Source organism: Pipistrellus hanaki (genome assembly GCF_964339955.1).
Source record: "Pipistrellus hanaki genome assembly, chromosome: 16".
In the NCBI taxonomy this organism is placed as follows: Eukaryota; Metazoa; Chordata; class Mammalia; order Chiroptera; family Vespertilionidae; genus Pipistrellus; species Pipistrellus hanaki.
This window is the reverse complement of record NC_140518.1, coordinates 28,557,305-28,574,877: the sequence shown is the minus strand read 5'-3', so window position 1 is coordinate 28,574,877 and position 17,573 is coordinate 28,557,305. Positions and strand designations below refer to the sequence as shown.

The 17,573-nt window shown below is 43.3% G+C and overlaps 1 protein-coding gene and 1 pseudogene across 3 annotated transcripts in view; one reads left to right on the top strand and one right to left on the bottom strand.

Annotated features, from left to right (window-relative positions):
* Nucleotides 1-16,598, bottom strand: part of CRLF3 (cytokine receptor like factor 3) — a 96,146-nt gene extending 79,548 nt beyond the window's left edge. For both annotated transcript variants that reach the window (XM_084862763.1, XM_084862762.1), the window contains exons 1-2: nt 16,370-16,598; nt 256-463 (exon numbers count right to left, since the gene is read on the bottom strand). In XM_084862763.1, the coding sequence (XP_084718889.1) occupies nt 256-463; nt 16,370-16,486 (325 nt within the window). In that variant the 5' untranslated portion in view covers nt 16,487-16,598. The remainder of the gene's footprint in view (nt 1-255; nt 464-16,369) is intronic.
* LOC311611063 (integral membrane protein GPR137-like) lies at nt 1,063-2,274 on the top strand (annotated as a pseudogene). The gene has a single exon. The product of its transcript is annotated as an integral membrane protein GPR137-like (transcript).
* Nucleotides 16,599-17,573: the final 975 nt, after the last annotated feature.

Here is a 17,573-nt window from a genome sequence, read left to right as displayed (position 1 = left end):
TGCTCTGTTAACAACGAATGTAATATCATGGACCCATGTGAAAAAAATCATTTACTCCTTGTTTTGTAAATGATTATAAGTAACACTTTAATTGCATTTATGCTGGGATACCTCACTGTATATCTGTCATCCTATATTATAAACTGTCCCATGGCAGGAACATCGTAAGCACCCCAGATGGCAATGAGCCTGCCGGTATCCTGAGAAAGGAGCACTGTTGGTCTGAATTCGCCACATTTAATGGGAGACTCCCACCTTCTTGGACCAAGTCCTCTGCAGTGGTAACTCCGTGCTCTATAAGCTTCTGGCAATCATCTAGTGGCTTAATGGTCTCTTGCTCAATAGTATCCACTTCTTGCAAAAGGGTCACCAGTCGCTCATCCAGGAGCTTCCCAAGGGTTCCCTTTAAATCATTAAAATGTTGCTTGAGGACATCTCTGGTCTGTGATGCACTCTCTTTGATCTGAAAAGAAATAACAAAACTCAGAATCACTAAAAAAGGCTAATCCACAAGCAACAACTATGATAACTTCAAGGTGCTACACAAACATCGTCGTCTATTCACTGAAAAGCCAAATGTGATTCATTTGCACCAACTTGCAGACTTGCACAGAACTGGCCTTCCGGTGAGACAGAATGGCATCAAACCCTGGCTCCACCATTCACAAACTGTGTCAGTGTGGACAAGGCAATTAAGCACTCCACACCTCAATTTCCTTGTGCTTACCTCATGGGAATGCTGCTAGGATTAAATAAAAATGTATGATGTACTTAGTAAAACAACTGGCACATTGTTCTCAATAAATGTTAGAAAATATCATCTGCACAAAGTAATTTGTGGCAATAGTACATTTCAGTAAAAAATAATTTTAGATGCATCAGGGCACCCTCCCCGCACCATCAGGGGAGCCTCGAGATAATCGGAGTGCCTCCCCTTGCAGGAACACTGCCTCGGCGCAGTGGGAGGGATAAGGGCCCCTGTAAGGGTGGCCGTGCGGCTCGGGGAGACTTTGCGCCTGATAGGTGGCGGACCAGCCCCTCCATCTCTGCCTCAGGATTCAGGCCTCCCTCCCTGACATGGAGAGCGCTCTGTCTGGCCTGGTGCCTGCTCTGGTCTGGTGCCTGCACTGCCACCGGCTGTGACCCTGGGGCTGACTGCGGCCTACACCACTCTGTATGTTCTGCTCTTCTCCGTTTATGCCCAGCTCTGACCGATGCTCCTGCACGGGCACAAGCGTCTCAGCTACCAGACGGTGTTCCTGGCACTCTGTCTGCTCTGGGCTGCCTTGCATACTATTCTATTTCTGAGATACCCCCTCCCACCCCAAGCCAATCGCCTGGGGCCCCTGCCCTTTTGGCTTCTCTACTGCTGCCCTATCTGCCTGCAGTTCTTCACACTGATGCTTATGAACCTCTATTTTGCCCAGGTGATGTTCAAAGTCAAGACGAAACGTCGGCCAGAGATGAGCCGAGGCTTGCTGGCTGTCGGAGGGGCCTTCGTGGGGGCCTCGCTGCTCTTTCTGCTGGTGAATGTGCTGTATGCTGTGCTGTCCCGCCATCCGGACACAGCCCTGGACCCTCCTGCTGGTGCGTGTCCTGGTGAGCGACTCCCTGTTTGTTATCTGTGCACTCTCTCTTGCCGCCTGCCTCTGCCTTGTTGCCCGGCAGGCACCCTCCACCAGCATCTACCTGGAGGCCAAGGGGACCAGTGTGTGTCAGGCAGCTGCAATGGGCGGTGCCATGGTCCTGCTCTATGCCAGGGCCTGCTACAACCTGGTGGCCCTGGCCTTGGCTCCCCGGATACCATGGCTTGCTGGGAGCAGTAAGTCTGAAAGTTGGTTTGCAGAAGAATCAAACAGGCTGCCTGTTATAATTCAGATTGCAGGCTCCATCCCAGACCTACTCAACTAGAAGCTTGGAGAAGGGGGGCAAGAGGAGCGTATGGAGTTCTTGCTTTCCACAAGCACACCTGTGACTCTGCAGCCCATACTTTGAGAAACACTGCTCTACGGCCACAGAGCCAGACTAAGGACCGCTGCTCTAAGACAGCGGTCACCAACCGGTGGTCTGGGGACTACTGGTGGTTCATGAGGTCTGAAAGGTTGGCGACCGCTGTTCTTAGAGGTAAAACAAGAAAATCTTGCTGAAACCGGTTTGGCTCAGTGGATAGAGCGTTGGCCTGCGGACTAAAAGGTTCGATTCCGGTCAAGGGCATGTACCTTGGTTGCGGGCACATCCCCAGTGGGAGGTGTGCAGGAGACAGCTGATCGATGTTTCTTTCTCATCGATGTTTCTAACTATCTATCCCTCTCTCTTCCTCTCTGTAAAAATCAATAAAATATATTTTTTAAAAAAGAAAATCTTTACTTTTAATGTATTTCAGAAATACTTTAAATTTCAAACTCTTTTCTTATTATGGAAATGTTTAAATATATTTCATACATTTTTTTTTTTTTTTTTAAAGAATACATATAACATGGCCCTGGCTGGGTGGCTCAGTTGGGTTAGAGTAGGGGTGTCGAACTCAATCAGAGAAGGGGCCAAAATCTAAAATCCAGCCTAAATCGTGGGCCAAATGGTTTACTGAACAGTCATAAACTGACAATGTCATAAACTGACAGCGGAGTGCAGTGATGACAGCGCGGTGCGGGCCACATTGCAAGGCCTGGCGGGCTGGATTTGGCCCACGGGCCTTGTGTTTGACACATGTGGGTTAGAGCATCAACCCAAGTACATCCCCTTGGCTGGGAAGGATCCATTCCCAGCCAAGGGGATGTACCTGAGCTGCAGGTTTGCTCCCTGTCCACTCTTCAGGGCATGTGCAGGAAGCAATCAGTCAATGTTTCTTTCTCCCTCTCTCCCGCCCTCCCTTCCTTCCTCCTTTCCATTCTGTCTTAAAAGCAATGAAAAAAATATCTCTGGTGAGGATTAACAACAAAAAAGGAAATTCTAACTATAAACCAAAACTTATAGTTGAATTAAAGCAAACACATACTTTACTCGCTAACTTATCATACTAGTTTCATATGACATATTATGTTTACTGCCCTAACCCTTTTGCTAACTTTATCTTAGCAAGAATGTTTGAAGTCCAAGAAAATCCACCTAGAAAGAATATATCAAAATATGGAGAAAACACTATATTTATTTATTTATTTATTTTATTTCAGAGAGGAAGGAAGACAGAGAAAGAAACATCAATGATGAGAATCATTGATTGGATGCCTGCTACTGGGGATGGAGCCCACAACCGGAGCGTGTACCCAGATCTGGAATCCAACCATGACCTCCTGGTTCATAGGTCAACACTCAACCACTGAGCCACGCCAACCAAGCTAAAGTACTTTATTTCAATAGCTAAAAGAGAAGTTTAGAACACTTTCTATTTATTCTCTAATACTAAATTTAAAAAGCAGACATAGAAAATTGTTTTACAGAAATGTTCACAACCACATAAAAACAAAAGATGCCCCTGCCCAAGGGCAACAAAGAAATAAAAAATAAAAATTAATTAATTAATTAATTTTAAAAAAAGAAGTTTGATTGGCTGGGTGGACAGATCATGGACACAACTTTTTCTCTTTTTCACCTTACTGGGAGTTACAGTGGCTGGTATGTGTGCAGTAACAGAATTCCTTAAATCATAAAGTAAAGGAGAAATCCTAATTTAAATTTAATTGTTAACTAATCTCTGTAAAATTACTAAAGAACTTCTATAAGATAAACTAAAGTCAAAGTTGTTTTGTTGATTTTTTTTTTTTTTTTTAAGAGCCAAACTTCCCCTAACCTGCTTGGCTCAGTGGATAAGAGCGTCGGCCTGCGAACAGAGGGGTCCTAGGTTCGATTCTGGTCAAGGGCATGTACCTCGGTTGCAGGCAGCTGATCAATGTTTCTTTCTCATCGATGTTTCTAGCTCTCTATCCCCCTCCCTTCCTCTCTGTAAAAAATCAACAATATATATATATATATATATATATATATATATATATATATATATATATATATAAATTTTTTTTTAATTTTTTTTTTTTTTTTAAAGAGCCAAACTAAAAAGGTACTTGATTTGGTTCATCACTCAACTGTGGGATCCTTGGGAATAAGCCTCTAACATATCAGTACTAAGCAAATAAATGTTACTGAATAAAAATAAAGTTAATCAAGTATGCTTTTAAGACTGTACTAAAAGAACCAAGGGAGAAACATCACCTGGAATATTATCAAAAATGCAAAAATGTTCAGATCTCACCCAGAGCTACTGAATCAGAACCTGCATTTTTAAAAATATATATTTTATTGATTTTTTTACAGAGAGGAAGGGAGAGGGGGACAAAGAGTTAGAAACATCGATGAGAGAGAGTCATCGATCAGCTGCCTCCTGCACACCCCCTACTGGGGATGTGCCCGAAACCAAGGTACATGCCCTTGACCAGAAGTGAACCTGGGACCTTTCAGTCCGCAGGCCGACGCCCTGTCCACTGAGCCAAAGCGGTTTTGGCAGAACCTGAATTTTTATTTTATTTTTTTAATATATATTTTGTTGATTTTTTACAGAGAGAAAGGGAGAGAGATAGAGAGCCAGAAACATCAATGAGAGAGAAACATCCATCAGCTGCCTCCTGCACACCCCCTACCGGGGATGTGCCCACAACCAAGGCACATGCCCTTGACTAGAACCGAACCTGGGACCCCTGGTAGTCCACAGGCCGACGCTCTACCCACTGAGCCAAACCGGTTTCGGCAGAACCTGCATTTTTAACAAGATCCCCAAAAGACTCAGACAGACCTTACACATGTCGGAACACTGTGATATAGTTTGCACCCCTACTACGAAGAGGAAATTCTGCAGCTGAACACTATACCAGCCAGGGCCCGCCTCGCTCTTTAACGGATGTGGCACGCACGGATCCGGCACACACAGGAAGTGCATTGGTTAGGTAAAGTCTATTTCCTCTTTAGAAAGAATTCAAAGCTCCTTGCAGGGCCTATGTTTTGTTTCTGTTTTAGAACCTCAGAAAAAAAAAAAAAGAGAAAAAAAAAAGGAAGTCTGTGAACACAAAGCAGTGAGAGGGCCAGGGAAGGGAGCTCCATTTCCAAACCCATCTCCTGGACTTTCATTGTAAACGTGTCCCCTTTTAGTCACAGAATGTCAACCACGCTTTTCAAACTTGACACTACCTTGGCATCATTTTCTTCTCCCATCCTAATTTACAGCCTCAGTCACCTTTAAGCCAATTATGTAACCAAGTGCATTTGCTTTGCTTTTGAAGCTTTAAAAGAAAAGAAAAATGTGGGCTTCACTGCTGAGTGAACTGTCCCTATCTGATGTGGCAGCATGGTTCAATGCGTCCACGATTAGCTCATTAAATCTTCACAACTCTGAGGGGTGGGCCTGCATTGTTTATATGGAGCAAAGTGAAGCTCAAAGTCAAAAAAATTCCGCAAGGCTTCCCAGTGCCTGGAACAGTCTGACTCCAAGGACCATGATCTTTCCACATAGCAGGCTGGTTAGTACTCACAGATCCTTTTTGAAAGAGGTCCCAGGTCAACCTATAAATTATGTATTGCCTGATGTAAAATGTATTTCTTGTCCTTGAAGAAAGAACCTTGTCATGGTCAACCGGTCAGGCCCAGAAGCGACCTCGCCATTCTAGGGCAAAACAACTGTGATGGTGTGTGACAGAGATTTAAGAATACAAATACCACACAACTCAAGGTTTCTAAAAGGACCTAATATACCTTGTTTATATTATTAATAATATTCTGGTCTTGGGTGGTTTGGCTCAGTGGATAGAGTGTCCGCCTGTGGATTGAAGGGTCCCGGTTTTGATTCCACTCAAGGGCATATGCCCAGGTTTCAGGCTCGATCCCCAGTAGGGGGCATGCAGGAGACAGCTGATCAATGATTCTCTCATCATTGATGTTTCTATCTCTCTTTCCCTCTCCTTTCCTCTCTAAAATCAATAAAAATATATTTTAAAAAATAAAAGATGGCCTAGATAAGTTTTGAAAAATAATAAGAAAATTCTGATCTAATTTTTCACTAAAACCTCTACTGTAACAGACCATTAAAACTAATTTACAGTGCTGGAGTGTCATTCCCTACACAGAAAGGTGGTGGGTTTGATTCCTGCTTGGGCACATACCCAGGTTTCAGGTTCGATCCTGGTTGGGTCTTTCACATCAATGTCTGTCTCTGACTCCTCCCTTCCTCTCTCTAAAATCAAATTTTTAAAATTAAAAAAATAATAATAACTTGCCCTGGCCAGCACTGCTTAGTGGTTAGAGTGTCAGCCCTTACAGAAGGGTCTCTGGTCGATTCCTGATCAAGGGCACATACCTGGTTGCAGGTTCATCCAGCCCCGGTCCAGGCACAACTGGGAGGCAACCAATCAATGTGTCTCTCTCATATCGATATTTCTCTCTGTCTTTCTCCTCTCTCCTCTCCCACTCCTTTCAACTCTGAAAACCAAGGGGAAAAACTATCCTCCAATGAGGATTAAAAAAATAGTAATAATCACTTATTTACAAAGTTTCCACGGCAGTTGATTAATCTCAAAGCTCTATCAACAAAAAGGATTGGACAGGATAGGAAAGCACAGAACAGAAAAAATAGAATGTGTATTTCAGTAAATTAAGTAACTGGAATTTTCTTTTCTTTTTTTTTTAAAATATATTTTATTGATTTTTAAAAAAATATATATTTTATTGATTTTACACAGAGAGGAATTGAAGGGACAGAGAGTTAGAAACATCAATGAGAGAGAATCATCGATCAGCTGCCTCTTGCACACCCCCTACTGGAGATGTGCCCGCAACCAAGGTACATGCCCTTGACCGGAATCGAACCCAGGACCTTTCAGTCCGCAGGCCGACGCTCTATCCACTGAGCTAAACCGGTCCCGGCTATTTTATTGATTTTTAACAGAGAGAAAGGGAGAGAGGTAGAGAGCTAGAAACATCGATGAGAAAGAAACATCGACCAGCTGCCTCCTGCACACCCCCCACCGGGGATGTGCCCGCAACCAAGATACATGCCCTTGACCAGAATCTAACCCGAGACCCCTCAGTCCGCAGTCCAACGCTCCACCACTGAGCCAAACCGGCTTTGGCTGGAATTTTCTTTATCTCCTCTAAAACATGTATCTTCATAACTTTATAGAAGAAAAAAATTTTTTAACTTCCAATTTTAACTTATGAGTTTATTTTCCCAATTGTTTTGCGAATAGGAAACTAAAACTACATAAAATTAGAGATTAACTTTAAACACCATTAGCAAACAAGGACATAGAGATAAAAAATAAAAGACAAAGATATATAATAGTCAACTGAAATTGAAAAAAACTAACCAAAATTATTCTTCTCAATTCATATGAAATTTACTGCATTGGCTATTGCCTTTGTGCTGACACCAAGACATTAGTCATTAAAAATAACAATGATAGCCGAAGCCGGTTTGGCTCAGTGGTAGAGCGTTGGTCTGCGGACTGAAAGGTCCCAGGTTCGATTCCGGTCAAGGGCATGTACATTGGTTGCAGGCACATCCCCAGTAGAGGGTGTGCAAGAGGCAGTTGGTCGATGTTTCTCTCTCATCGACGTTTCTAGCTCTCTATCCCTCACTCCTCCTCTCTGTAAAAAATCAATAAAATATATTTAAAAAAAAAACACCTAAAAATGCTTTAAAAAAATAACGATAGCAATAATAGCAGTACAGTAATAGCTATCATCTACTGACTACCTACTGTGTGCCAGGTACAAACATCCACGGTCTTATTTAAATTCTATCACCACCCTATGAAAAAAGCATCTGTAGATGTGCAACATATGAGTCAGAGACATGAACTTGCCTACACTATAAAGCTACACTATAAAGTGGCAGAAAATTTGAATTATCTGATTCATGTATGGACTTATAAGTGTTGCTACATTTCCTTCTTATCTCTCTTATGATTAGGCTTTTTTTTTAATGCTTATTTGAAAACATCCAAAAAGAAAATCTTTACTATATGAATTGCTACTCTGTTACATTCATAGCCCTCAGTGAATCACAACCCTGGTACTCATATCCTCCCTCCCCCTTAGAATATAGGCTGGGCCTGTGACTAGCAATGCAGTCAATGTGCATAGCTATAGGGTAGAGCTGATGCTCTGCCAGTTTCAGGCCTCAGCCTTAAGAACACCTGGCAATTTGTGCTTTTGCACTTACAGGGGGTCCTGAGTCACCATTTAAGAAGTATGTCTACCTTTCTGGAGAGAACAAATGGAAGAAGGAGGAAAGTAGGAAGGGTAGGAGGGAGGAAGAGAGGAAGGACAAGACAGATACTGGCACTGAGACCCAGCCATAAATCCCAACTGACTCCTGCTACCACTAAGGCTCCAAACAGGTTAAGTACGTAAACATTCTGTCTTGAATATGCCAGACTTAGCTGTCATCTGATTGCAATTACATGAATGTTGCCAGCAAATTCAGGAGAGATGGCCAACTGAACCCCAGAATAGCAAATAAAATGATTGCTTTTAAGCCATTATGCTTTGGCACAATTTATGTAGCAACAAATAGCCAAAACATATGATAAAACAAATGTTTAATTCTTGATTATCTGCATTAATAGGGTGCATTTAATCAAGACAATAAATATTATTTTAAAAAATCTGCAAAATTACACCCAAAACATTCATAAAGGCACTCATTCAGTATTTAATGAAGTCTAGTTATGTTCTACAAACTGGGGTTATAAAGATAAATAAGGTATGGTCCTGACCTAAAAAAAATATCATTCTGGTAAAGGAGATAGTTGCAAGCACACATAACTATAATAAAATGTAGCATTATATATTATCTAATAAAAGAATAATATGCAAACTGACTATCACTCCAACACACAAGATTACTGCCCTCATGTGGACACAAGATGGCCACCACAAGATGGCCAGCAGGAGAGGGCAGTTTGGAGAGACCCAGGCCTGCAGAGGAGAGCAGTTAGGGGTGACCAGGCCTGCAGGGAAGGGCAGTTGGGAGAGACCCAGGCCTGCAGGGAGAGCAGTTGGGGTGACCAGGCCACAGGGGAGAATAGTTAGGGGCAAACAGACTGGCAGGGGAGCAGCAAGGCATCAATCAGGCTGGCAGGGGAGTGATTAGGGGGTGATCAGGTTGGCAGGCAGAAGCGGTTAGGGGCAATTAGGAAGGCAGGCAGACGAGCAGTCCCAGATTGGAGAGGGTGCAGGCTGGGCGGAGGGACACCCTCCCCACTCCCACCTCCACCCCATGCACGAATTTCATGCAGCTGGCCTCTAGTTTCTATATAAGTGGGATAGCCACAAACTGCCATCAGAGCTCAGAGCATTCTGCTGGGTAAGAGAATAGGAGAGAAGTAGGGGACATCACTTTGAATAACAATAATATTTAATGGTATTATTATTACAGCTAATATTTATTAAGCACTTCGTATGTCCCAGACATTGTGCTAAGCATTTTTTAAAAGTATATTTTATTGATTTCTTACAGAGAGGAAGGGAGAGGGATAGAGAGTTAGAAACATCGATGAGAGAGAAACATCGATCAGCTGCCTCTTGCACAACCCCCACTGGGGATGTGCCCACAACCAAGGTACATGCCCTTGACCGGAATCGAACCTGGGACCCTTCAGTTCGAAGGCTGATACTGTATCCATTGAGCCAAACCAGTTTTGGCTGTGCTAAGCATTTTTAATAAATTTCTCACTTAGTCCTCACTGGTTTGGCTCAATGGATACAGCCCCGGCCTGGGGACTGAAGAGTCCAGGGTTTGATTCCGATCAAGGGCACATGCCTGGGTTGCAAGCTCAATCCCCAGTAGGGGGTGTGCAGGAGGCAGCTGATCAATGATTCTCTTTCATCATTGATGTTTCTATCTCTCCCTCCCCTTTCCTCTCTGAAATCAATAGAAATATATTTTTAAAAAATAATAAATAAATTTCTCATTTAAATCCCCACATTGGCCAAGTAAAGTAGGTACAATCCTTATCCTCATTGTACAGGTAAGGATAGTGAGGTTCAGGAAAGGTAACTTTCTCACCTCCTGGGCCACATGGACAAGTACTGACAAAATAAAATAACTGCAAATATAAGTGATTCATTGATACTTCTCAATAAAAAAAGCCCGTCCTACCTCTGTTTGGCTTTTTTAGATCACAAATTAGCCATATTATTTACCAGAGTTACAGTAACAAGAATAGCTCTTTATCAAAAATTATGCATACATTACAATTAATATTGGGGGGGGAAATCTATACAGAAAAACTGACATTCACACATTTTTTCTTTAACATCACTGATTGTAACATTCTTGATTCAGAATGCTTATTTTAATTCTTATTTATATTATTCTATATTTCAAGTGAGTTTTGGATTCAACAAGCAGCTTTCAGAGTGTCATGTTTAAAGACAATTTGTAAAAAGAAAAGATGACTGAAAAGCCAATGTAAAGATGTGGTCTTTTGCACACAAATAGGTATGCAGCTTTTTTTTCTTCTTGATTGTTGGTCATTTAGCATTGCTTCTAGAGCTTTGCTTCTAGTATTTGATGTACCTGAGTCAACACACTTCAGCCTACCAGCAACCAATGCTCCAGAGCTATCTATGTAACAGACTCTATTCACCTTGGCATTAAACATTAGATTACACGTAGGAAATTTTTCATAATAAATGCTTATGATATAATGTTAACCAAAAGAAAAAAATGAACACAAAGTTGCATATTGTGGTCTCTCAATTTTACAAAATAGCATGTCTAGAAGGAGACACCAAGATGGTAATAATGGCTGTCTCTAAGAAGTAGAATTATGAGTTATTTTTTAAATTATTTCATCCATTCTTGGTTTTCTTCAGCTTAGATATAACTATAATTGGGACACTTTAAGTACTGCTGCCGTAACAAGTTATTTCAAACAGATTTTTGGACTGTTTTGAAAATGGGTAACAGAAGGGGAAGTGGGAGATAAAAGAAGCAATAATAGCTTTCTTTTCTTTGCTTAACTACTAGGACTTCCTGCCCTGGTTCTCTGAAATAACTTGTTTTTTACGCTGACTTCTATATCTGTTCCAGTCTTTAGCTAGTATGCTATGTGTTTTCAAATGCTATTACAGGAATGTTGGCATTGTACATTAGGAATATCAAGATTATGAGTTAAATCTTCAAGAAATTATCTAAAACCAACTATTAAAAATTGAAAACAAAGCACTATAAAGACAAAGGGTCACATTACAGATGTTAAGACAGTCTAGGACAGCACTGGCTCGAGGCTGTCAATTATTCACTTGAGTATCCTTGTACAATTATCTAACTAACCTATGATATTTCAAACAAATGCTTTATCTTGAGGATAAACTACAGCAATTTATGACTACACAGCTGGGGTTTAAACTACAGAAATCAGCAGAGAGCTGATGAAATAGTAATGATATATCTAAGGCAGTGTGCCTCAAGTTTTAATGTGCATACATATCATACCTGGCAATCTTGTTAAAGTACAGAGTATGATCCAGTAGGTCTGGGTGGGGCCTGATTCCTGCATTCTTCGCAAGCTCTCGGGTCATGATGATGCCACTGCTATGGTCATGGGTCCTTGTAGTAAGAAGAATCAAAGGGATCCCACTGGCCAGAGTTGAGCAGGGCCCTCACCAAATAGTCTCTTATTTAGGTACCAGGATCTGGCCCTTTACTCTGAAAGAGCAGAGACTTCTTTCTGTCAGTGCCCTGAGCGGCACTGACTCATACCCATTAAAAGACACATGAAGGCCAGCACATTCATTTTATAGAGTGAAATATAACTGTACACATACTAGAATATTGGTATTTCTCACTGTAGGCACCGCCAGCCCCTCAAGCTTAAACCCCTTTTGATAATATACAAAGATGACGTTTCTAAGCCTGCAAAACTGAGGATGAGGACCTGGATAGTAGCAATGTCATCAAGTTGATGCCGTTCTACCCTAGCCGGTTTGGCTCACTGTACCGAGTGTCTGCCAGCAGACTGAAGGGTCCTGGATTTGATTCTGGTCAAGAACATGTACCCTGGTCAGGGTGCCTGCGGGAGGCAACTAATCGATGTGTCGCTCTCACTTCCTCCTTACTTCACTCTCTCTAAAGATCAATGGAAAAATGTCCTCGGGTAAAGATTAACAACAACAAAAAAAGATAGGGTCACTCTGGAAGGCATATCTGACTGGCCAGCTAATATCACTATGCAACATCTTGATCAGCTATCCACTTAAACAAGCAGGAAAGCCAACTCTATAGAAATAAACAACTGATGAAAATTACATTGGAAGTAAAAATCTAAAAATGAATACCTAAGAATTTAGGTTTTTCTTATCTGTTTTGCTTTTAGGGGTAGTTGTGTCATGACCAACCATCAAAGGAAAGACTAAATCCATTAAGGCAGTGTCTATTTCCTCAGCCACAGTATTTCTATTTAGGACCTAGAAGAATCTCTGGCGTATAGTAGGCACCCAATAAATATTTATTGAGTGAATGAACAAATGAGTATTTAAGGAGAGTGGGCGTTAATTGCTTTGGAATGTACATTTTAGTACCAAGGATTCCAGAGAGTTATAGAGAACTATTCTCAATAATTTCAACATCAGTTAGGCCAGACTAGCTGTAAACATTATCTGATTTCCTGAAGACAACAAACATCTCCCTAGCCTTTAACCTATTCAAACAGTTAGAAGTTACAGACTACCCTTTGCATTCCTAACCAGAACTTCCTTTTCTCTTAAGGCAGGGGGTAGGGCATACACTTAACCACAAGAGGAGAAACTGCTACATGCTGGCAGTTGTTGCTGACAAAATAACTTAAAAGATTTTTTACTTTTCCTTCTAGACTTCCATAGACATGATTTTTTTTAACCTGAAACAAATGTCATGTGAGTTTTAAAGGGTAAGAAACAAAAGCAAAGATAAAAGTATGCCAAGAGGTCTTGGAAAAGTTAAACAAAGAGTTTCCATACTACTCAGCATTCCTAAGTATATACGTACTACAAGAACTGAAAACATGTCCACGTAAAAACTTGCACATGAATATTCTTGGCAACCTTATTCATAATAGGCAAAAGGCGAAAATAACCCAACTGTCTATCAACTGATAAAGGGATAAATACAATGTGGTGAGCCACACAATGAATATTCTTCAGCTGTAAAAAGGAACTGAAGTACTGATACATGCTCCCCAATGGATGAATCTTGAAAACATTATGCTAAGTCAAAGAAGTCAGTCACAAGAGGCTACATAGTGTATGATTCCATTTATACGAAATGTTCAGAATAAGCAAATCCACACAGAGACTGAAAGTAGTTTAGTGGTTGCCAGGGGCTGGAGGAGTGACACCTAACGAGTATGGAATTTCTTTGTGGGGGTGATAAAAATATTCTGTAATTAGATAATGGCGATATATGCACATCATGTACTAAAAGCTGTTAACTTACACATGGTAAGGCACAAATGTTATTGTATGTGAATTACCTCCCTTAAAAAAAAATCATTCCCCCAAAAAAATAGAATCAGCAAGCAAAAAATATACATAAAGGAGAGCATCCCTTCCTCTCTGCTCTTCCCTTTCTTCCCCCCATGCAAAATCTTTGACTAAAAAGCCATATATTTTATGTAGTTATTCTGAAAATGACTGGCACCCTAAAAATATCCTAACCACCGAACAAAAGCAGCTGCTTATTTTGATAACATTTTTGTAACACAGACCTTCCTTAAAATGCAAGTTGACAGAGGGCTTATTCTACAAACCCAAACATACAATCCACTAGAATTAGCTCTGAGGAGAAGCGCCGTTGTAACTGGCAGTGGCACAAGACAGATTCCAGTTCACAAAAGAGAGCGCCAGTCTAATCAGAAGGTAATGTCATCAGAAACCAAACAGTGATGGATGTTCTTAGTGTTTTCTGTCTCAATCCCCAGAGAATGGGCCTTCAGACAAAACAAAACAAAAACCCATACTAAACTACACTAAATGATTTGGAAAGAATGTCCTGTATTTAAATTGTTGGATATAAAATATAAAAGAAGAGAGGTTTGGAAGTTGAATACTAAACCATTCAGGATGGGACCATACAAAAACAATTTCTAATCCATTCAATATCACACCAGAAATTAATAAATACTAGTGTCAACTCGACTGCTTAATTGCTGACACGGTTAAACAATAGTTCTGTTTATATATATCTTAGCTGGCTGAAACATTAGTCATACAATAAGAGATATTTTCATCTCTTTGTAAACAATGTCCTAGATTTAGAACCTCAACTTCAAAATAGCTGGAGGAATAATGCAGATGCTCTCAAATGGTCATCAAGACAAACACACTGGAAGGCATTCACTAAATCAAGATAACCATAACCTAGGTTTTTTTTTTTTAAAAACATACATATTTTTATTGATTTCAGAGAGGAAGGGAGAGAGAAACATCAATGATGAGAGAGAATCATTGATTGGCTGCCTCCTGCATGCCCCCTGCTGGAGATCGAACCAGCAACCTGGACATGTGCCCAGATCCGGAATCAAACCATGACCTCCTGGCTCATACAGTCAAGCCTCAATCACTGAGCCAAACCAGCGGGGCCATATCCTAGGTTTTGCTCCTAAATTATGAATGATGCCTTGCCTACACCAGCTCTACAAGGATTTTAAAATATATAAAAACCTAAAGCATATTGAGTATCTTGAATGGTGAGACCAAGCAAAAGCCCTATTCTGCCAATTTTCAGATTCTATGCAGCATGGGAGGTACTAGGATGACAATTTAGATTAATTATCAATGTGATGAAATCCCACTAATTCAAATGGTGAATGAGCCAAAACCGGTTTGGCTCAGTGGATAAAGCATCAGCCCTCGGACTGAAAGGTCCCGGGTTCGATTCCAATCAAGGGCATGTACCTTGGTTGCGGGCACATCCTCAGTAGGGAGTGTGCAAGAGCCCAGTAGGGGGTGTGCAAGAGGTAGTTGATCCATGATTCTCTCTCATCAATGTTTCTAACTCTCTATCCCTCTCTCTTCCTCTCTGTAAAAAATCAATAAAATATATTTAACACACACACACACACACACACACACACACACAAATGGTGAATGAATTCCCACTCACTCAAATGATTCCAGTCACTCAAAAAGTATTTTATTAAGCACCTATGTTAACAGTAGTTTGAAAATTATCTGTCCTACCACACACTGGGGGTAGGTTACATCTTTTTTTTTTTTTTCTGCATGAGTTCCAAGGTGTGGGAAAACCATGTGGCTTTCCTCTATCTCTGATAACCATGTCCACAGGGAACAGATAACGGCTGTCACTTGGAAGTATATTTATTTAGCTTCTCCTTTCAGTACGCCTCTCTTTAAATCTGTTTTTCCATTCCCCCTACACCTTTGTACTCCATCCCTCAAACATTTCATTTTCCTTCTCTTGACGTTTCAAAACAGCGTCTTCACCTTAAATTCTAACCCATCTAGGATGGGGTTATACGATACACTGTTTTCTAAAATGCATTAAAAAAAATAAAAATGCACCGAAACCGGTTTGGCTCAGTGGATAGAGCATCGGCCTGCAGACTGAAGGGTCCCGGGTTCAATTCGGGTCAAGGGCATGTACCTTGGTTGCCGGCACATCCCCGGTGGGGGGTGTGCAGGAGGCAGCTGGTTGATGTTTCTCTCTCATCGATGTTTCTAGCTCTCTATCCCTCTCCCTTCCTCTCTGTGGAAAATCAATAAAATATATTTTTAAAAATTAAATGCATTCAAGATCACATGAGATATTAAGTAGTATGCTCGGGCATCGATCCCATTCATTTCAGTGTTAACTCTTCTGCTTCCCCATCTCTTCCCCGTCTCTCTCGGACCCTCCCTCCCCAACACCCATCTTGCCCCCCACCTTTAACTCTCCCAAAGCCAGTACCCACGTTTTTCTCAGGCTCGCCCCCCTCTCCCCCCCGCAGGTTTCCCCGAGAATCCCCACCGCCCCCAGCTCTCCTGAACCCTCACTACCCTGTGGCGTCCCAGGGTTTTCTCTGGTCCCTCCTTCTCCCCTCACCTCGGACCCCACCCCTAACCCCACCCCTAACCCCATAGCCTAACGCAGTTTAGGGAACGCCCCCTCACTCTCCCCCGGATTCCCCCCAACTTGTCTCTTCCCCTTGAGTCCCTCCCCAGCACCCACCGCACCCATCCCCAGAGCCTGCCAGGAGGTCTCCCTGCACCTTCACAGCCTCCTGCCTTCTTCTCCCCTCAGAGTTCGGGGACCCCGCCGCCCCTCGGAGCCCTCCCGGCCCTGCCCACTCCCCGGGCACCGCGCGGGCTCCCGGGCCCGGCCCCTCCGGCGCGGCCCTCCGACCTGCCTCCGCGCCGCCCGCAGCCCCTGCAGCCTCTGGCCCAGCTCCCGCCGGTAGCTCTGCGCCGCCTCCACGTTCTCGCGGGCCTCCTGCAGCAGGAGCTCGGGCTCCAGCTCCATCGCCGCCTCCCTCGTCCGGCCGCTCCGCCGCCGGCGGCTCCGGGCGCGGTTCCCGACTGTCCCGAGCGCCGCCGAGCGGCCCGGCGTGGCCCCGCGCAGGCGGAAGCGCCGCCCCGCCCCGCCCCCCGCGGCTTTGATGGACAGGCGCGCGCGTGGGCGGGGCGCGGGGCGGGCGTCCAGCTCCCGGCGCTCCCGCCACTCGGGCCCCGCGGAGCCTGCTCCGCTTTCGCGTGGAGGCAGGGGAAGGATGACGGCACCTTTCCCGCCTCTTATTCTTTTTTAAAATATATATATATATTTTATCGATTTTTTTTAGAGGAAGGGAGAGGGATAGAGAGTTAGAAATATCGATGAGAGAGAAACATCGATCACCTGCCTCCTGCACACCCCCTACTGGGGTTGTGCCCACAACCAAGGTACATGCCCTTGACCTGGAATCGAACCCGGGATCGAAGTCAGTCCGCAGGCCTACGCTATATCCACTGAGCCAAATCTTTCCGCCAGCCTCTTATTTCATCCCGGCCTCCTGGTAGCCGTGTCTCAGAGGAGGAAGCTGAAGGGCCTGGAGGGCCATCCACGGTGTGTGGAGCACGGGGATTTGAACCACGTGGCTCCGAAATCGTCCTGGTCCCACCTCCCCACCCTGCGAGGATCCCAGCCGCGGCAGGGAGTGTAGGAGGTGACCCTGCACCAGGCCCCACGCCCAGAGGACCGTCCACCACTAGTCTAATGAGGGAGCCCAGACAGGCCTTCACCTTTGGCCAGCGGTGGGTACAGCTGTCCAGGCACGAGTCCAAAACAGGTGTCTGCACACTCTTCTTGCAAGGGCCAGCTGGGGCCCATCAAGTCTCTGGGGCAGCATCGTCAATACATCGTGTGCAAATATGATGGACACAAGTTTGAATCTCACTTTATGGCCACTGGTTACAAAATAGTCCTTGCAAATTTCGTCAGCTATTTGGCAAATGTAAAAAAACTTATTCTCAGCTGGGGCCCTGGGGCTCGGTTGGTGAAAGCATGGTTGCGATACCCTGAGGTTGTGGGTTTGATCCCCAGTCAGACTCTCTCTCTTTTTTCTCTTCCTCTC